At 40.3% G+C, this 21,819-nt stretch overlaps 1 protein-coding gene across 6 annotated transcripts in view; it reads right to left on the bottom strand.

The window, feature by feature from the left end:
* The window catches only part of ESRRG (estrogen related receptor gamma), a 414,670-nt gene that overhangs the window by 109,336 nt on the left and 283,515 nt on the right, over window positions 1-21,819 (bottom strand). For all 6 annotated transcript variants that reach the window (XM_064164518.1, XM_064164517.1, XM_064164515.1 and 3 more), the window contains one exon: window positions 11,592-11,708. In XM_064164518.1, the coding sequence (XP_064020588.1) occupies window positions 11,592-11,708 (117 nt within the window). The remainder of the gene's footprint in view (window positions 1-11,591; window positions 11,709-21,819) is intronic.

A 21,819-nucleotide genomic window follows, 5' to 3' on the forward strand; every position in this document is an offset into this window, starting at 1 on the left:
CGCAAGTGCACTAGTTCTAATGACTTATAATAAACACATTTCTTTGCCCACACTTCAGTGGATAACCCTTGAGACTGAACACACAACGAAATCTAAGGTGCCTGTCTCTTTGGCTTCCAGACAATACAAAATGAGATAGCACTCAGGAAATGTAGACATTGGATACCACTGTAAACTCAATCTGGCAGGCTGTCATGAAAAGCAACACGTGGCTGTACAACTGTTTAACAAATGATATAAGACTGATCTGCTGATTGATTCAGGCCAGAATGAAAGACATGGCCTGTGTGGAAAGCCTTTCTTCAGTCAGAGACCCACAGAACCAAAAAGGAATATTAGACACAAAGAGCAATGGTGATGCAACAAATAATTTTGATACGGTTGACTAAAAATGCAGAGAACAGCACTGCTGTATGGGCTACCTCTTGGCTAGAAAAAGGAAAGAAAATAACAAAACAAAAGACTAGGATGTTGTTCTTTCATTATTTGTTGATTCCTAGGGTCTGCAAGTGCTCAACATACAGCAAGTTCTTGTTGGTCAAGCAGTTGTGCTGCAAAACATACACAGCACACCAAGGATTCTGTCACTGAGGGCACAGACTAGAGTTAAGTTGATTACAGAATGGTAGCATGCAGAGTTTCCTATTAACTCTATTAATAATTAACTGTTTTCACATGGACTACAATAAGATCCTATGGAAGCAAGCTGTCCAAAGTGTTGATTTTGGATCTGCAGTTTTGCTAAAACTGTAAATAAAATTGGTATCTGCTCTTACACCTAATGATCCCAAGAACTAAAACCAGATGATTACAGAGAGAAAAATAGATAGACATATTAACTTTGCTGGAACAATAAAAAGCAAACAAGAAAATATTGATAGTATTCAGTAGGTGAATCTATTCAACACTGCTTGTATTTGACTTTTTCCAGAATAATTAATCTAATAAAAGACCATTGAGGCTTAAAATAAAGCTGTTTTTCATTTATAAAGATTAATAGCTATATTAAATCACCATTATGAAGGAAACAGACTACACCCCTAGTTTCCCATTTCTGTCATATAAATGCTCAAAGAAAAGAAAAAGAAAGATTTTCTTTTTAAAAGGCTGACTAGATGAGATCTCTTACTAGAATAGCTAACAAGCTTGGCAAAAATTGACAATGACAATTCACTGATGAAGACGATTTATTTCAGGTTGTTGACTTTCAACCACAAAAGCCACACTGTAAGCTGAGAATGAAATCGCATTCTAGCCTCTCATAGTGATTTGGTGAACAGAAGTGACAAAGACTCACCACAGGTTAAAAACACCTCCAGCCTGAAAAGAAGGTGTGACTGGCTCTCATGAAACTATGCTGAATTGAACATCATTTTGTAGGCCAGTAGAAATGCAGAAGAGTGAAATATTTGAGGGATAGCACCACATGAGGTCAGAGGTAATTTTAGTGCTTCTTTAGATGTTTATTGCTATGGCTGAGTGATGGCACCAAGAGAATTCCTGAACCTCCAAGCTTTTTAGTGCTAGGTCCATCCCAAGCAGTCTGCCTGCACATCTGCCACATACATTCTATTTAGGAGCTCCTACATCATTTCAGCAGCACATAATCCCAAATAATTCTATCATACATGCTGCCATTTCTACTAAGATTTTGTGAAGTGAAGATCTTATTAAGGAGACGCAAGTACTGCCCAAGTAAGGGCAAAGTAAAATACAAAAAGAGGTGGACTGCAAAGTGGCATTTTAGAGATATGCATATGCACCACTGATGAGTACACCTTCTATCTGATGCTAAACCTATTGCATTCAAGAAGGTAATATGCAAATATCTGCACAGCAGAAACAGAGAAAAATGAGAAATAAAATACAATTAATGACACTCTTGACAAAATTACTCCTATTTAACATGGGGCAGGATCCATCTATAAGAATTCAAGCACTCTGCAAAAAATAGCAGTGCCATACTGATGTATGTGTTTGTGGGTGGCAGAGACCAAGAATTAAAGGCAACTATTTGGCTGGGAGCTCATGGGAAAATATACCATACCATATGCAGTCCTACATCCTTCGGACTTGCCTCTGCCTTCCCTTACCACTTATATTGCTGTCACTGTACTCCCAGTGCAAAAGCAAATATTCACGGGGGCTAAATCCACTAATTATGTTTTTAATGGAATAATAACTTTTATAAGATCAGAAAAGTATTACTCCCTTATTTTGAAATCAAAAGAAGAAATATAACAAATGAAGATGTCCAGTTAACAACCTCAGACTGCACTAATATTTTCTCATCATAAAGTGATTGTTGTAGTATTCCAGTTTAAGTAGATTTGTGAATCTGCAGAACCCACTCCTTCCAATTCAGAGCTGAAGTAATAGGAAAAGTATGGTCCTGAGAAAAAAATAGTTGATTTTAATTTTATTGAAAAATCTTTCTAATTCACTGTTTTTAATACTGAAAGGACAAAGTAACTGCAGGCTGAATGCTTCACTGATGCTTCCCCGACCCTGCAAACAACTGAAGGCACTGGGATTCTCACCAGTGATAACTGTGGGAATAGAATCAAGCCCAAAGATCTAATCTTGAGGAAGCTGCAGATGAGTGAGCCAGTGAACAGCTTTGACCCCAAATCTACAGATGCTAACACCAAAACAAGTGCATCCACAGATCTGTGGAAGGCCAGGAAATCTAGATAGTTCTCATACACAGACAAAAAATGATACTGCTTTCTCTACATTTAGTTCATACCAAAAATGATACTGCTTTCTCTACATTTAGTTCATACCACCTTTTTAATGAAAATGGAGTACACAGAGAAAGGCACAACTGCAGAAAAGAAATTGTATTCAAAAAGCAACAACTTTTGTTAGAGGACTGAGTGCAGTAAACTGCTGGGACCTTCTCTGTTTCATTCCCAACGCATTTATGGGGACCAAAAACTGCTCTGCTCAGAGGCAGCACATAAAGCAGATGAGCACAAGACTGCAATACAAGCACCATGAGAACTTCTTAGGAGGCTGACAGCTGGTCTTAGCTGTAGGTACTGATGAGTGATTTCTCAAGCCAGAAAGAATAACCACATGTCCAATATGTGAATTTTCTACAGTATGTTTTAATGCATGATCTGAAGTGCTAGTTGCTTGAGCTCACTATAAATGCTCACCTGCACTTGAACAGTTTGTCCTTCCTCATCAGTTACAGCAACTGGATAGTCATAAGCCATGTTTTAGAGCAGACAAATTGGGCTGTCAATTCTAATGTGTGAACTGGGCTATCAGGCCACATTTTGGTTAGGATGAAAGACACCTACTTATGGACACCAACAACAGTTAGAGATCAGTTTTTATTGCTACCAAGGAAATTTAACAGGTCCCAGCGTATAGTAAAACCAAGCACAGATTGACTGAAAGAAAGAAAAGGAGAGCAAATGTGAACAGGGAAAGAAAAGAAGGGAATGAGGAAATAAAAAGAGAGAGGAAAGGAGGAATTGAAGGAAGAAAAGGGGAGAAGTTGAGAAGGGGAAATAGTTTGGAAGGGGAAAATGCAAGAGAATAAAAGGGTGAAAGGGAGGGAGGGAGGGAGGGAGGGAGGGAAGGAGGGAGGGAGGGAGGGAGGGAGGAGAGAAAGGAGAGGACTGCAGTGGAAACCAAACTTCCTCATAATACATTCAAACACAGAAAAGAGTTGATATTCAGAAAACACTTCAGCAGAAGATGCACTGTTACCTCTTGATGTTATAACACAGAAGCTTTGTTTAATATCCTGCATTAATAAAGGAGCTCCTTAAGTGTAATATTACGATAGAGAGCATAACTGAGGTCAATGCTGCTCTACTAACTGTCATTCTGTACAGAAATATTTTCTTTGAATACCATTAATGCTTTCTTCTTCCCGTTATTCTAATTTCTGAAGACAGCAGAAAGTAAAACTTTGTCCACAATAATTCCTGTTTTCTTCTTGGCAGACTAATGGTATTAGACTTGTGAGAGAAATTTACCTTGGCAATGTCTCATGCACAGGCCTTTTCCACAGAGATGTTGTTAGGAGGAATGCTATTAAGCAGGCTTTTTCGCTAGCCTCAAAACATAGGTGATAATACATTTTCAGTCATAAAGAAGATTGCTTAGTTTTATTTATTATTCTGAGACAGAATCCATTAATCTGCTTCTGTGCATATCATGCATCTCTTTACGTAAGAGTAAACTCATGCTGCCTATTCTCCTGGATGTATTTAAATTCATTTTCATAGATTGTCCAAACCAGAAAGGATCAATATGATAATTTAATCCGATCTGCTGATTAACACAAGCCAAAGATGCTTATATGGTAACCTCTGCATAATAAACTCAGTAATTTATGCTTTAAAAACACATGCCTCTTTTCCAAATGCATTCTTATGTTTGAATTAAGTGTGAAGCTGGAACACTTGACAGAACTCAAGTTTTAGCATGCTAAAAAAATATTTAACTAATACATAATAATCTTTTGGGCCATCTAAAACGTTCCAATTTTTTTTTTAATGTCAGCAATTGCTTTTAAGATCAGCACTGAAAGGAAGAACTTAAAAACTACAGAATTTCTTCACATGCAAGGCAGGTTCTGACTACTGCATTGCTGAGCTAGGGATGCCCACCTCACTTTGAGGGGCTGCACCATGAAACCTTTCAAAGAAAAGAATACCCTAATTAAGAAATGTGAAGGGCTACTCAGTGAGGAGGGTAGGTCCAACATGCACTACTATGATGGGAAGCACTGCCAGGTGGCAAGCTTGCAGAGTTCCTATTCATTTTTTACAGCTGGCATACCAGCAACACAAAAAATTCACAGACATGAGAACGTGCATTGCTGATTCGCCCATGGCACAGATTGCTAAACTTGCCAAATGGACAGCAATCTCACGTTACTCTACCAGCTTCCATTATTACTTGGTGAGGATCTCACCACCCATTTTTAATAGCTGGACTGAGTAAACTGAAGTTCTGTCCCTTCTGTCTATTTCAACTGGGTACTGTTGGGACTTGTAGTGCTGTACAGTTGCTTGACCTTGTCATACTACAACATAAGCCATGGGTTCAGAATATATAAAGGGGAAAAGTACTAAGCAAAATAGGGGGTGAAAATGACCTTAGAGAATGATTACAGCAGACAAAACTATATAAAACATGAACCTGCAGTTTTGTTAATCCTTGCTTATCTAGCTGCTAACATACGAGGTCTGTCTTGATGAGGTATACACTGAGGTCTGTCTTGGTGACCAATTAGGATTTGGCATGATCTTTTAGATTGTATGTTAAGGTATATAACTAAGTGCTGAAACTACAATAAACAGAACTTAGCTTGCACCAAGCTGCTCCCCATCTCTTCAATCAAGGTACAAAGTGACTGATGATAATTTGTAAAGGTCATTCATCCATTCATAAGAAAATACAAGCATACTTATGTGAACCAACCCAAATTTCCTGCCATTTCATTATGGTATCATTTACTTTTCAGATAAATTTGTTTCTTTATGTGTCACCCACTCAGGAACTGCAGCCACTGAAAATAGCCCATAGAAAATTCTGAAAACATCCAGGTATGAGAAATCTGGAGGAGATGTTATGGTGTCAGCTGTCCTGCAATAAGTATAAACTAGCACTGCTCAGAACTGTGAGAGCTAAGAGAGAGGATGCAGTATGTCAGATGGTCTAAAAGTTGTGTTAGTGCCACTCAATAAATTCCCCTCTGAACTTCAGTTTTTAACCTTGTTACCATACAGGGACAGATAAAACAGCAGCTATGGCTTTGTCTCCATAGAGAAAATTGAAACATATGGAATAACATCTTGGAAAACTAGTTATATGAACATTGGATCTGAAATGAAAAGTAATTCCAGTTTAGAATAATTACTCCAGTGTAATTATTTCACATGGGTAGCTGTTCTCAGCAAGATCTGTACTACAATCAACTTGGAACAATACCTTCTATCACAGAAACACACTAGTAAGTAGTCCCATAGACAGTACTACAAGGCATATAGTATTAATGGAAGACTAAAAGTAGTTGACTACTTTGACTACCGATCAAAAACCACCAGATTACATTACCCATGATTTCCCGTATCAACTTACACAGGTTTACAGCCAATTGTCCCTTCTAGAAAAGAAAAAAAAAAGAAAAATCATAGAATCACAGAATCAGTCAGGGTTGGAAGGGACCACAAGGAGCATCTAGTTCCAACCCCCCCTGCCATGGGCAGGGACACTCTACCCTACATCAGCCTGGCCACAGCCTCATCCAGCCTGGCCTTAAACACCTCCAGGGATGGGGCCTCTACCACCTCCCTGGGCAACCCATTCCAGGCTCTCACCACTCTCATGCTCAACAACTTCCTCCTCACATCCAGGCTGAACCTACCCATCTCCAGCTTTGCTCCATTCCCCCCAGCCCTGTCACTCCCTGACAGCCTAAAAAGTCCCTCCCCAGCTTTTCTATAGGCCCCCTTCAGATACTGGAAGGCCACAATAAGGTCACCTCGGAGCCTCCTCTTCTCTAGACTGTATAAAACCAGCTAAATTACTGAATCTTACACATGAAGAGAGATCTAATTCTACCACCTGAGGCAAACTAACCATTGGGTTCCAAAGTGTCTGAGCAGTAAGAGTTTTAAAGAGTGACTACAAAGCAACAGAATGGAAAACTTGGAAATGTCTTACAAGTGCTCAGTTTTTAAATGGCCAAATCATACTTTTCCTCCCCAACCTCCTTTTAGCAATTGCAATACTATTTAAAGAACTCACTGGGACACATTTGAAAAGATTCTCCCTAGGCCATACAAGAATCTTTCTGCTGTTTTATCTGTTGTGAATCCGAGAGAATCCACCAAAATGTATGCACAAAGAAATTGTTACTGCAGGAGAAGAACCAGTCTTGAAACCTTGATTTTTAATAATACTGACACACAGAATTAAAATTAGAAAAATGTCAAATTTCTTCTTGAAGTGAAGAAGAAAAATCTCTGTTGTGCTTCTGTTAACCATCACCCAGGAAAGTAAATTAAAAGAGGGCACTCTGGTATTTGTCATCTGTTTAAAAGCTCATCAGCATCTGCTGAATGCTTCCTTATAAAGCATAACATTCACTCAAAAAATGTCCACACATCTGGATTTATGTTTCAAAGTAATAGGTCATGGTCTAAATCAAAATGATGCATTCTTCTGGATCTGTCTGTAACAATCTATGATGTGCATACAGGAGCCAGGACTTCAGTCCCACCCCAGCTCAGCCCACTATGACACTGCTTTCACCCTTCCTTCTCCAGCTTCTGTCCCTCAGCTGGTGAACTGGTAAGAATCATGATCTAGAGAATATGTGCAGGAATTCCCCACTCTATTCTGTACTACACATGACCAGAAATCCAACTTGCTCCCAGAGTTTGACCCCAAGACATGGCCTCAAAATCCTAACACTACATCTCTTGCAGAAATGCTGGGTGGAAAGCACTATTATCTTCCCACAGTAATCACAGGATGTTAGGGGTTGGAAGAGACCCAAGGAGATCGTCGAGTCCAACTCCCCTGCCAGAGCAGGACAATGCTATCTAACACAGATCACAGAGGAGCACATCCAGACAGGCCTTGAAAGTCTCTAAAGAAGGAGACCCCACAGCCTCTCTGGGGAGCCTGTGCCAGTGCTCTGTGACCCTTACAGTAAAGAAGTTGCCCCTTGTGTTGAGGCGGAACCTCTTGTGCTACAACTTACACCCATTGCTCCTTGGCCTATCACAGGGAGCAAGTGAGCAGAGCCTGTCCACCCTTCTTGGTCAGCCCTTTCATCAAATCCCCTCTAAGTCTTCTCTTTGCAGGACTAAAAAGTCCCAGCCTCTCCCTATAAGACATAATGACTTAACATCAAGCTGTCACAAGAGATGCCACTCTGTATTTGCTGTAAGTGGGTTCTGGACCTTGCCCTTAAAGCTAAAATAAAATTCAGACTTTTCCAGACCTGGTGTTTTCCGTCATGAAGTTCACATGACAACCCCAAAAATGACAATGCAGTGTGCCCAGGTGGCCAAGAGAGCCAGTGGCATCCTGGCCTGCATCAGGAATGGTGTGGTCAGCAGGAGCAGGGTGGTCATTCTGCCCCTGTACTCTGCACTGGTTAGACCACACCTTGAGTACTGTGTTCAGTTCTGGGCCCCCCAGTTTAGGAGGGACATTGAGATGCTTGAGCGTGTCCAGAGAAGGGCGACGAGGCTGGGGAGAGGCCTTGAGCACAGCCCTACGAGGAGAGGCTGAGGGAGCTGGGATTGGTTAGCCTGGAGAAGAGGAGGCTCAGAGGTGACCTTATTGCTGTCTACAACTACCTGAGGGGAGGTTGTGGCCAGGAGGAGGTTGCTCTCTTCTCTCAGGTGGCCAGCGCCAGAATGAGAGGACACAGCCTTAGGCTGTGCCAGGGGAAATTTAGGCTGGAGGTGAGGAGAAAGTTCTTCCCTGAGAGAGTCATTGGACACTGGAATGGGCTGCCCAGGGAGATGGTGGAGTCGCCATCCCTGGAGCTGTTCAAGGCAAGATTGGACGTGGCACTTGGTGCCATGGTCTAGCCTTGAGCTCTGTGGTAAAGGGTTGGACTTGATGATCTGTGAGGTCTCTTCCAAACCTGATGATACTGTGAGAATAAACTCATTGCAAATGTGAAGAGAAGCACAACATCTCATAATTGTTTCACCTAAAATTCTTTTTTTTTAAATTGTTTAAGTAAAATTCCTAGAAGAAAAATCCCCACTAACAGGAGAAGATTTCTGGAGAAGATGCACACTGGCAGAATGTGCAGAAGTTCTTGTAAAGAATATGATGCTCTTCTCAAAGCTGCTTAAACTCAATTTTATTTCAGGTCTGCAACTAAATTTTTTTTTGTAAATAGATTTAGGCTGTCAATTTCCAGGCATGCTGTGCCATCAGCATGTAGAGACTGCTGTGACCAACGTGGAGGCTGCTGAAGCAAATTTTATTATAAACTGGTAATTGAATTGAACAGGTTTACATTTGAATAGATTTACTGCAGCATGATCTCTGACATGCTGCATGGGACTGAAATCCCTGTCTGTACATAAAGAAACGTTTAAGATACAGCAGGAATTATTTCAGCTCAGTCTAAGTCCATGCTAATCAATAAATTTACACTGCTCTACACTTGAAAGAAGTGTATTATCTTCCTTCATTCTGTACATAAAGGATGCAGTGAAATGCAAAAGCTCAAGTCCAGATCTTCCCACTGGTAAAAACAACACCACCTGCCTCCAAAACTACCTACCTCCAATAGACAGGAAAAAAAACTCTATTCCAAGGACAGTCCTAAAAGGAATCAGTATGACTTCAAAAGTAGAAGTGCCCACTAAAGTGGGAAAGAAAACAAAATGCCCATGTAGGTTCTTTTAGGTTTTCCTATTAGGTAGGTAAGAAGGTGTTAAGGCAGCTCCCCCCTAAATGAAAAGGCTCAGCAATGAAAAATAAGGAAGACTCTTCATGGTGTTTCTACAGAAAAATACACAGTAAGAGTAGAACTACAATGTTCCAGGAGCCAGGCTAACAAAGGAACCTTTTCTTCTACAGATTTAGTTATTTTGTCATTGCAGAACTTTTAGAAAAAGCTTTGCATTTTTAGGGGAAACAATTCATGAAATTCTAATGAAGAAAACTTGTGGGATTGATTTGCATCCCTGGAAAATGATCATACACGCAAAAAAAGCTGACTTACGATGTGCATCTGAATTGTGTAACTAGCAAACTGCAGAGTTTCTCTGCACAGTTTTGGTAGCTGCAAAAATTACTCATTTGTAGAAAGATCGATTCCTCATGCAGTCCCAGAGTCTAGAGTCCCAGTTCTGTACACAGAACAGATTTTCCAATATCTGTGTTAAAGGACATGTAATGGTTCCCTCAAAATTCAAACGCAAAAGGTCTAAATCAGTTCCCTTGTATGTTCTCCTGGCAGCAGTTTTGGTTCCAAACAAGTTGCTCAATGTATCAGTGTATCTGGTTACTAGTGATCAGAACTTAGGAAAAAAAATGTTAACAAGTACAGTTCTTTCTCAAAGGGAGCCATCCTCAGACAGATCTTTCTTTCTACAGTTTGTCTAAGCATCACACTTTAACCATTAAGTAACTGCTCCTAGTGGTGAGTTACATGAGGACTCTGGCAAGAACCCTCCCATTACCACTGGAAGAGAGGGTCAAATCCTGCCATTCTTACTGAGGCAAAATCCCCATTGAGTCTGACAGGAGTTTTGCTCAAGTAAGACTAAGGACAGCAGGATTTGGCTCACAAGAACATAGCATCTGCCAAAGCAGTTGCAGAGAACAAGGTTTATTCTTAGTAAGCATAATCCAATAAGAATATGTCTGTAGGTGCGTGATAGGCCTAATTTGACCATCATCTCTCCACTGGTCTGTGTTGTTCTTGGATTTTACTTTGACAGCTGTACACTTAACCTGATTTTAAATTAGCACTGAACAACTTGCAAAAATCAACCATCTCTTTAAGTTGACTTTTTAAGAACCGACAATGCAAAACCGCATGGGACTATTTTAAGTGATTGCTTAACACAGAAATACTCTCCACTGGTGACACTCTTTAGAAAACATTGTATTGATTCTATTTCAAAAAGTTATCTAGCTTAGAAGTCCGTGACATTTGGTGTTACTCCTTCTCAGTGGCAACACTGCACTACAGTAATTATGCATTTACAACACACAAAAATGCCTTTCTGCATATACATTAACAGCCATAGACATGCATAGATGGTGACCAAGACTTAAGGCATTGCCTCTTCTGGCAGTCTAGATGAATCAGGTTCCAAGTGAGATAGTACTGTTCCTTGGACATTTTTTTTTGTATTTACCTGTTGTTGAGGATCTTCAAAACGTAACTGATGAATTAAAACACTCAACATATACTTACAGCGAGGGGTAAAGCTTCTCCCATACTTTTAAAGGAAACAACAGAGGTGAAGTCAAGTCTCTGGTATCTAATCTTTGGTACACCGGAGCAAATATTCACTCCAGCGTAGTTGCAGTAACTTCAGTAGACATTATATTTATATAATATTCAATAATACTTCTATATAACAGAATAGATAAATATTTGTACTTGTTTAATTGAGAAGTAACCCTTTTCCTTTGTCCTGATGAAATGACTACTTGAGTGAAAATGGGTAGAAGGAGGCACAGTGTGTGCTTCTGCCAGAGCTGGGACAGACTAACAGTGGATAAGGAACTGAGGAAAGAAACCTCTGAGAGTTCATGACATTAAAGCCTTAAGAGAATTGAGAGGATATATTCTGATGATTGTTCTATTAGCTACCCACTGCAGAAGTGAATGCTTAGGGTATATTTTGATGTACTACACATAGGAAGGAATATTCCAGAGAAGGAGAACTCCATGGAGATACACCATGATTCCATAGCTCAGATTGTCAAGAAGAACAAGTATGCACGAACACTGCCTTTACAATAACTGATTAGAACACTCACCGCTCTCTCTTCTTTCCTGGTTGCCCTACAACTGTTGCACAAGTTTGCAGAGAGATACACACTGACTTGATGAGTCTTACCTTCTTTCAGCATGCCAACTTTTAGACACTTCATGAAGCGGCAGGCTTGGCAGGACTTGCGTCTGCGCTTTGTGATTTCACATTCATTTGTTGCTGGGCAGCTGTATTCTATGTTACCTGGAACAGAAAGTACAGAGGAAGAGAGGTATTCAGCACTGCTACTGACCACACAATGGATTTATGAGGCACTCACACAACTGCTGTTATGTTTCATTTGGGAATATTGAGGAGTAAGCAGTGCTACCGACAGGAAACACCTTTCAAATAAAAATTGAAGTCCAAGTTAAAAGGACAACCTTCTTGAATCATTTTTCAATTCAAGAAAGCTGGGGGAGGGGGAGGAAGCATAACTAGAGAGATGCACACAAAGCCATAATTAATGTGAGTCTGTGTCTGCCTCTGCACAATATCCTTCATGTAGGTTACTCCTGCTAGTAGGAGCAAATTCTGTCATTTATTGTCTGTACCAAGCCATATGCTTAGGCTCCTAGCCTGAGCACTCCTAATTTCCTTTTTTTTTTGCCAACTTCACCACTCCTCCTCTGTTTAGAATAACAAAAAATAGATTGTTTTGCTTTAACGAACAGCCAACTTGTAACACCTACTACAGAGCTTCACCCTTCTACTTCCACAACAGCAAGGCTCACCAGCTGCTACCACCACATCTAGTACGTTCTGCTGCTCCCAGGTCAGATCTCTAATCCTTCTCTCTATAAATGGAGTTCTTGTACTGAGAGACATCAAAAACAGAATCATTTGCATGAAGTTCTCTGAATTAACAAACACTGGAAGAGATGTTTGCCTCTGTCATTCCCAGCTCTCCTTACGGCCTGAAACAATCTAGATCCTTAAATGTGAACTCTGTTCAGAGTACAACACTGCCTCCATTTATTTGGGTTTTTTTTTGTTACTGCTTAGAACATATTTATCCTCAAAATTAATTTTTAGAAGCCTGAAAAAGATTGGACAAAATACACATGGGTAACCTGCTTTACATGGTTAAAAATCACATCTTTGGGTAACCGAGCCCAAATGGGAGCACATCTGCTTTCTTTTGCCCTACTACCACTACACTTTTCATAAAACAGCTTAGCTCAGCTTATTCACCTGCCCAGCCATGCATCCTATTGCCCATGACTACATTCAGTATGACAGACTTCGCAGCAGTCAGAAGTTTCACCAGGAAACTGACTTTTAAATAAAGTATCTTCCCCATCAGCCTGTCACATCTCACTTTAAAGGTATTTCTTTATTTTCTAACCCTCTCTCTCTGTGATTAAGTGCATTAGTATCTTAATAAAAATGCATTCTGTTTATTGCCCTCTTGGGAAGCAAGAGGTCATCACACCAAATGCATAAATTGTCATCAGAGACAGTCCGAGCATAATTGCAATTTTGCTGCTCCACGTTTGCTGCACTCAGGGTCCATCAAAGTCCCCTGAAACATGTGCAGGTTCTGATAATTAGCATACAGTCTGCCTGGGACCACAGCATTGATGAAATATTTCAGAGTTAATCACACTTTGTAAACACTGATTTATATTGACTACCTTTCTCCAGACTGATGTCTCCTCATTACATATCACATTAGTGGATTGCAGGATTGCACAAAGACTCAAATGCTCAGCAACTGCTAATTCAACAGGAAGTAATACTTAAACCACTTACACCTATTGAAAATTGCTTAAGTATTTATGATAAAGGAGGTCTGCATGCTGCATGCATATTCTGCCGACACAACCATCACACTCTGCACAACCTTTGCAGATCTTTGTGAGTTTTCTTCCACTTGAACACTGCTGCATGACTCACTTAGCAATGCTGGCAAATAAAACAGATCTCAGTGTGTCTGAATGCTAATAGATCTTGTTGACGAAACTCAGTCTTCACTTTAAGCCCTCTTCCCATTCCTTAGCTCCTGAGAAGAAAAGTATTTAGCAAACTGAAGGGTACAGTGGGTTAAGAAATTTAGCACAATAGGTTCTGCAAAACTTCTTTCTGATAGGCATTAGCAATGTTAGGAAATAACACTTCTGGAACATTATGTAGGAAAGGATGGTAAGAAGAAGCTTTAAAAAAGAGACTCACATCATCCTCTCACATTCTAATGATGCACTCTTAGTGAGGCACAACCGCTACACAGGGAGACCTTCAAATTGTATCTAATTAACTTCATTATATTATAGTATCAAATGTATTGCCAGCTCTATTAAAACAAAAATAAAAAAGAAGAAGAAGAAACAGGGAGCCAGGAATGCTTTGCAGAAGATCAGAAAGGATCTTGATCAAGACCAAGATCAAGATTACAATGTAGAACTTAGAATCACAGCACGGTTTAGGTTGGAAGGGACCTCAAGGATCATCCAGTTCCAACTCCCTGCCATAGGCAGGGACATTGCTCACTAGAACAGGTCGCTCCAGGCCTCATCCAACCTGGTCTTGAACCAGCAAAGCTCTGTGCCAAGGCAAGTGGAGCACTCCCACTATAGCCAGAGCCTTTCCACAAAGACACAGATGTCAATGTCAAAAAGTAGTATGCAAAACCAAAAATATATAAACAAGATCATTTACTTCCCTAAGTAGACACTTCCTATTCATACTCTGACATTTCAATTCGGTGCAGAATCCTGTTAAACACAACAAGGGCCTGTATTGTGCAGCACTTTACACATAGACAATGCAATATTCTTCCTGCAAATTCTTGCCATCTAAAGACCTCTAAAATGAGCTATTATTCTAATCACTTTGATTCCAGCACTTTAGCTTAAGAGGGAGAATCATCTATCAATTTAGGCTGCTTTACTTTAATGAATTATACTTGCAACAGATGTTCACTCTTATTTTTTGATGTGAGAAAATAAACTTGGAACCTCTTGGAAAAAAAGTTCCTCCAGTGAATTTGGTAAAGTTGGAGTAACTATTTTGGTGCAGCAAAGATCCACACCTTATCAATGTCCATAGCTGCTTTCCTTGAAATGCTTCAGCATTTCAGAACATGGCTAAACCACACACAGGTTCAAGGAAAAGATTTTGCCACTGCTTCACATATGAATGCTGTATCTTCTGAAAGATCCCCACAGACAGACTTCGTTTCTGGCAGTGAGCTTTCCTTAACCAAAGCAACAGAACAAAATGAAACAAACAAACAACAGCAAAAAGCCCCAAAACCAAGCAAATAAAAACCCACCAAAAATCACAACACCCCACTCATAGGATTTTGTAGTAGATATGCAGCTGGATATATGTCATACTCAAAATGCATTTTACCTAGCACTCAGTATTAGTGGTTATACTGCCTCAATACTCAGCACTGGTCAGGCCATACCTTGAGTACTGTGTCTAGTTCTGAGCCCCTCAATTCAAGAGAGATGTTGAGGTACTGGAAGGTGTTCAGAGAAGGGTGACAAAGCTGGTGAGGGGCCTGGAGCACAGCCGTGTGAGGACAGGCTGAGGGAGCTGGGGGTATTTAGCCCAGAGAAGAGGAGGCTCAGGGGTGACCTCATTGCTGTCTACAGCTACCTGAAGGGAGGCTGCAGCCAGGTGGGGGTTGGTCTCTTCTCCCAGGTAACCAGCAACAGAACAAGGGAACACAATCTCAAGTTGTGCTGAGAGAGATATAGGCTGAATATAAGAAGGAAGTTCTTGTCAGAGAGAGTGATTTGCCATTGGAATGGGCTGCCCAGGGAGGTGGTGGAGCTGCCATCCCTGGAGGTGTTCAAGAAAAGACTGGATGAGGCACTTAGTGCCATGGTCTAGTGGACAGGATAGAGCTGGGTGACAGGTTGGACTGAATGAGCTTGGAGGTCTCTTCCAGCCTGGTTGATTCCATGTTTCTATGATTTTGGGGAGAAACCTACGTTACTGCACATTAGAGCTCTCATAATTTCCTATCTACTTCTACACACAAAGCCCCAGAAATTACTGCAAGAAGTGTTTGGAAATGTGTCCAACTTCATAGACATGCTACATCCATTCAAGATGCTCAGATCTGCATTTTTGTTTCAGTGAAGAAAATTCAGAAAGAAGCTCTACCATTTATTTGTCTACTGCATAACGCTAGAGGCTGAAACTGAGCAGCTAGTAAGCGTGTAAGCTGAGATTGCCCACTCCTGTCAACAGTTGGAGAGGTAGTCGTGTTATACAGTGAACAAAATCAACACGGCAGCTCTGAGCCTTTAAACTGGGCTGACAAGAGTGAGTGAGCAATTTATAATATCTCCTGGCTGGTTTTCAGAGAGGACTGGGCGCTGATTGCTTATTTCAGAGTCTTCTGTACAATTAGTTTGCAGGCAATATAATTTTCTCACTTACTCCTTAATAGAATCGTGCGGCTAGCTGGCTGGTAGAATAACAGCATGTATGTAAAACTCCTGCCTCAAGTGCCAGGGGATAATTTGTATATTCCTTTCAGTACTGTAATGGACTTTTACAGTTTGGCAGTTAAAGGGATGAGCAATGTAAATTAGTATGACTTCTGAAAATAAGAAGTCTATCTCAAATCTTCCCATCCCAAACACATTGCCCTGTGTCCTAATAATGTAAGGGGACTTATGCCAGCCTGAGTTTCCTTACTCATGCATGGAAATATGTTTATTTAAAACAGCTGGGTTTTCCTACTCATTTGTTACATTTTTATTTTTATAAAGATATGAAAATACTTCTAACACACTGGGTCTATCAAGAGCAACTGACTCACTAAAAATATGTCATTCCACCTTAAAGCTAGCAGGTGAATGCTAAAACTTCCTCTGCATATCCAGCTCTCTGGATTTAGATGCTTCAGACTCTCAGATCTTTACACACAGGTCAAAGGTAAGTGGGCCAAGATACTACTTTTTTCATATCATAGATGAATGAGATGTGGAGTCATAGCCATGCTACAATCTCAATGGCTTACTCAATGGCTTTACAGGACAAGAAATTGATTTGACTTAGCCAAGCTTCTTGAGATCATTTTGGCCATATCTTGCACAGAATTGACAACATCACTCAATAGAATAGGAGTGAGAACTATGACAAAGAGGCCATTCAAAGCCCTGGGGCTTATCCCAAATGAAGTCACTGTCATCAACAGTTACAACTTCAGAATCTCACAGAAAGTAGTGAGAGTGAGAAGCTGCCTCTAGATACTGACTCCAGCCTGCTGGTCTGGCACAAACAGGAGTCTCTCTCTCAGAAATACTAATAAGAGAATCTGCAGCCAAGAATTCTTAGCAGAAGCTTTATTCCCTTTCCACATTGTGACATTTGATATTTTAAAACTAAAGCTGTAAAATAATTGCTATGAGCTACTGGAATATGCTCTGAAAATCTCTGGACAGGTAAAAGAGATGAAGACTGAGATACAGCATGAAAAAGTAGCCACTTGAAAGAGTAGCCACTTAGAAAAGCAGTAAGAATGCTGAAGGTACCAGTACTGATGGTTTTAGTCTGTGGGAATGTAGGTCCAGGAGGAAAAAAGAAAAGGGGGGAGAGGAATTAATTATTCCTCAAATGTAATTATTTTATTCTATAACCAGATCATGAAACTTTGTTTCAGTATTTATATTCAATAGTGCCCCATTTTTCTCCCAAACCTTCTCTAAGCTTCTGTAATCTCTTTTTTCATAAAAATCTCATATTTAAAAATCAAGTGTCTTTATTATACTTAATAAAGGCTACTGCATCACTGGATTAAAGTCTTTCTGCAATAAGGTTTACCCCAGGTATCACCTTCTCACTCTGTTTTCCTGTGTGACACAACTGAAGAAATACACCTGCTGGTCTGTGGACTGGCATGGATGAAAACTCTAGAAAATGAAAGTATCCAGAATTACAGGCACAGATCTCCTGGGAATTAATAAAAGAGGAGTCTTAGGAAAAGAGACAGGAAAATCTAACTAGCAACATAGAGCAAATTGGGATATGTTAGCCACATTTTGATATGTAATCCAATCAGAACACAACAATTCCTGAGAAACTGAGAAGTAGGTGCTGCTGGAAATCAAGAATAACAGGCAAAGTTAGGAGAAGTACTCCCAGATAGTCTTTTAAAAATGTATTTAATGCTTATAGGTCTTAGCAAAGCTGAAGTGAGGAATGTAAAATTATTTTCCCTCAGGTTAAAGTTTCAGTTCTTGCAGACTGCTTCCTTCTTTACAGCCAAAACTCAACTGAATTTAAGCCTGAGCAAATATTTTCACAAGTACTCTTGTCAAAAAGGTTTCAGAAATGGGATCAGGTTGGAATGAGGTTGGATTTGAACCTTACCAAATCCAGGTTTTGCTGACAAATATTTAGATGGATTCACCTGATACCAAAGACAGCTCTGTGCATTATAGACCTGTGAATTCTGCTGCATGGCATCTGGAGCTGATTAAGCCTTAAAGTTGACTGTATTCACAGGTTTTCACTCAGATGACTTCAGAAACAATACTGCACACAGAGTTAAACAAGTTCTAAAGCTTTGGTTCCTAAATGTCTGAAGTATTTTTTTTTTAAGATGATAGGACCATGTATGAAGGATTATGCTTACACCTGTGCTGCTTGTGTTGCCTTGTCTGCTACAGTTAAGAAGCAGCTAGCTTTTGAATAACTCTACAGTGTTAGATGGTATTTGACAGAGGGGCACAATCAGCTTAAACACAGATTTTCAATGAAATCATTATGTTGCATTTCTTAAAAGAAGCCAATGTTCTAGGTTACTACACTATTATACACTTTGAATTTCTTTTTTTAAAATTATTATTATTATCTTTATTCCTAGAAAGTAACACAAATGAAGATTTAAAATGAAATAGAAACGTGATGCTTGCTGGTCTGACAGCACAGCGTTTTTGCATCAGCTTCTAACCTTAGGCAGATGGGTTACCAGCATCATAAAAATCATCCTAATTTTTAATAGAAGACTTATAGTAAGGGGGTGCTGAATGATACCTCTAAGTTCCCACCACCCTTGGTCCCCACTGGAATCAACTTCTTGATCTTTAACAGAAATGAAGGGCACTTCAGTCACCCTAAGAAAGAAATCAACACCTTGAAGACACAAATAGAATAAAGCTCCTTGCTGCCTGGGTGTCACTGAAGAGCTGTCCAAATCAGAAAGACTGACCCATCTACATTTTGTTCCTACTGGTATCTTATCTAGGTCAATTTTGATATATCCTATGAAGGCAGCATGGAAAAGTGCCACTGTTTGCTTGTGAGCACATGGAACATCTCAGCCTGTAAAGATGCAAGCCAAATGACTTTAATAGCAGAAAAAAAAATACATAAAGGTTATATTAAAAGTATATAAAGTATATTAAAAGGTTATAAAAAGTAAGTAAAAAGGTTATAAAAGCATCCAAATAAATTACTTGATAGCTGAAACTTCACATCACTAGTTTCAAACTAGACAAAGCTTAATAAATAGGTTGGAAGCTTTCAGAGATATCTGTAACAACCAGAGATCCAGAGCTACTTATAATGGCACTGATACATACCACTATACTAGTACCATTGTTAAATCACATCTTTCCCTTTCTGATGGGTTTGAAATAGCCATGCACAAAATGGGATGTTTGTTCTTACTACCTAATATTCTCAATGTAGCATATCATTTACAAGGCTGCAAGGAAAGTAAAACAAGATAGCATCAGCTGTCTACTTTTGAACTTAGCTCTGTTTCTCAGACATCAGCATGCTTGTATTTTATTGTCTCAACTTGTTTGGCTGCTGCAGTTACATGGCATTATGACAGGATTAAAAGATGTGTTAGAAGGCATTAAAAGCACCTGCTTGCTAGTTTGGGTGGTCCATAGACACAGAGAAATCAGGGGAAAGGGAAAATATCTGTCATTGCTTGATTAAAATATTCTTTGAAAGAAATGCCGATGCACAGACTTTCACTTGTATAAGGAAGGTGAATGATTTAATCAGTTAATGATGGATTTAGGTGACTTTTAGTCCCAGGTTCACTGGAGGGCTGCCATCTTTGCCTCAGAGCCAAGGTGCATAGACTACTGTACCAAGAAGCAAGTCCACCCTATCTTGCTGTAAAAAAATATAATCTTAGCAACTAGTAAAGATGCTGAAAAGCCATAAAATCTTAGTCAATTTGCTCTCTCTTCTTGTATAAAGATGACATGTAGTATCACAGGAGTCAGCTTTGAGAGATGCAAATTAACCTTTGGAAGCCACTTTGGTCATGAGCAACTTTGAACCAACTTTATGCTGCCCGTTTTAAATGTCACTTTATCTGGATTTACACAGCTAGTTCTAACTTTGCTGATTCATATTTACACATTAAATTAGCTCAGTAATGGGTAAACACCCTAAAGAAGGTTGAAAAACCTCAACACTGAGGAAATTAAAAACAACTCTGAGTAACCAAAAAAATGAACAAAGTACAAAGCAGTTTAATCTACCTCTCAGTTTGGGCAGGCTTTGAAGACCATAGGAACTACATCACTGCAGAGTTGGAAGCTTTTAGGTGGTCACCATAAAAGGAGATGGTTGACTTGGTCTAGTTCACATAATGATCAAAACCACAACAGGATTCCCAGGATGGAATATTTCTTGTTTGTGTTAGAAGACAAGGACAGGAAACAACTCTCTTAAAGGAGACAGTGAAGGTATGATTGCAGGGCTTCCTACTATCTACTGCTTTACTCCCTCTGTGTATAAACAGAAGACTGATGACCCAATACTGTTGATCCCAGTTTTTCCTTAAAAAATACAAAAAAGAGACCAAGAACCTCGAGGACTATTGATTGCAAAACATTTTAGCTTTTGTAGTGAAAATTCAAATGCTGCCCAAGGAAATAATAAGTGAGCTCTGACACTTCTGCACAAGCCTTACCAGGAAAGCAACATCAATACCTAGGCTCTTCAGATCGCCTTTTAAATGGCTAGTTTAAAGAGTCCAAAGATCAGAGTCCTTAAGGGAGGCAGGGGAAGAGAGGCAGGGAGGCAGGGGAAGAGAGGCAGGGAGGCAGGGGAAGAGAGGCAGGGAGGCAGGGGAAGAGAGGCAGGGAGGCAGGGGAAGAGAGGCAGGGAGGCAGGGGAAGAGAGGCAGGGAGGCAGGGGAAGAGAGGCAGGGAGGCAGGGGAAGAGAGGCAGGGAGGCAGGGGAAGAGAGGCAGGGAGGCAGGGGAAGAGAGGCAGGGAGGCAGGGGAAGAGAGGCAGGGAGGCAGGGGAAGAGAGGCAGGGAGGCAGGGGAAGAGAGGCAGGGAGGCAGGGGAAGAGAGGCAGGGAGGCAGGGGAAGAGAGGCAGGGAGGCAGGGGAAGAGAGGCAGGGAGGCAGGGGAAGAGAGGCAGGGAGGCAGGGGAAGAGAGGCAGGGAGGCAGGGGAAGAGAGGCAGGGAGGCAGGGGAAGAGAGGCAGGGAGGCAGGGGAAGAGAGGCAGGAGAGTTGTCCATGTGCACACCATTTTTTTAATAAGATGAAAGATAAATAAAGCAAAATAGTAAGCTGTCTGAGCTGGTTAAGTTCTGTCATTCTTCTGCCAAAACCAAGAATACTATTTCAATTTGCTTGCAGAAATGTTTAAGTTATAACACTGAGTAACTACATATGTGTACTTGCTTGTCTTTATGATAACTGAGCAAATAAAAATTACAAGCAATGTATTTACACTGACTACTCACTATAAAATATCTAGTAAGCACAAGACCTCTGTGCTGAGCACTCAGCTGGCAACTGAAAACTCTTTTTCCCCCCCCTCTTTCTTTTAATGAAAGCTTGGCATTTTCAAGATAATACCGTGCACAGCAAAAACTGTAGAGAGATCCTAAAAATCAATGGATCTGTAACTATTTTTAGACGTTGCTATTTTCTGCTATCCCTGATGCTACGCCAGTTTGGGGAAGATTTGGCTGTGTATGTGTTTCTGTGAGACATTCGCAATCAGCCACCATGCAAATTATCCCAGAAGCAAACTGAGAGCTGCAGCTGAGTGAGTGCTAGGCTGAACAGAGAGAACATCCAGTTCTCTCATTTCCTTGTATGTCACAAAGAAGGGCAGAATATCATTAGATGACCTAAGAAGACATCGATTACACATAGCAGTATGGGGGTTTTGGGTGGGTTTGGGGGTTTTAGTCAAGTGTTTCTTGGGTTTTTCTGCTATTATTGATTTTTGTCATAATCTATGCATTCTTTACCACAGCCCAAAATGTACTTCTGTACTATGTTAAAAACACGTATTAAAAAGAAGACAAAGTTACTCCACTCCTTATAATTCAAGACAGGTTTCATCTGATTTCTT

Source organism: Pogoniulus pusillus, chromosome 25, assembly GCF_015220805.1.
Source record: "Pogoniulus pusillus isolate bPogPus1 chromosome 25, bPogPus1.pri, whole genome shotgun sequence".
In the NCBI taxonomy this organism is placed as follows: domain Eukaryota; kingdom Metazoa; phylum Chordata; class Aves; order Piciformes; family Lybiidae; genus Pogoniulus; species Pogoniulus pusillus.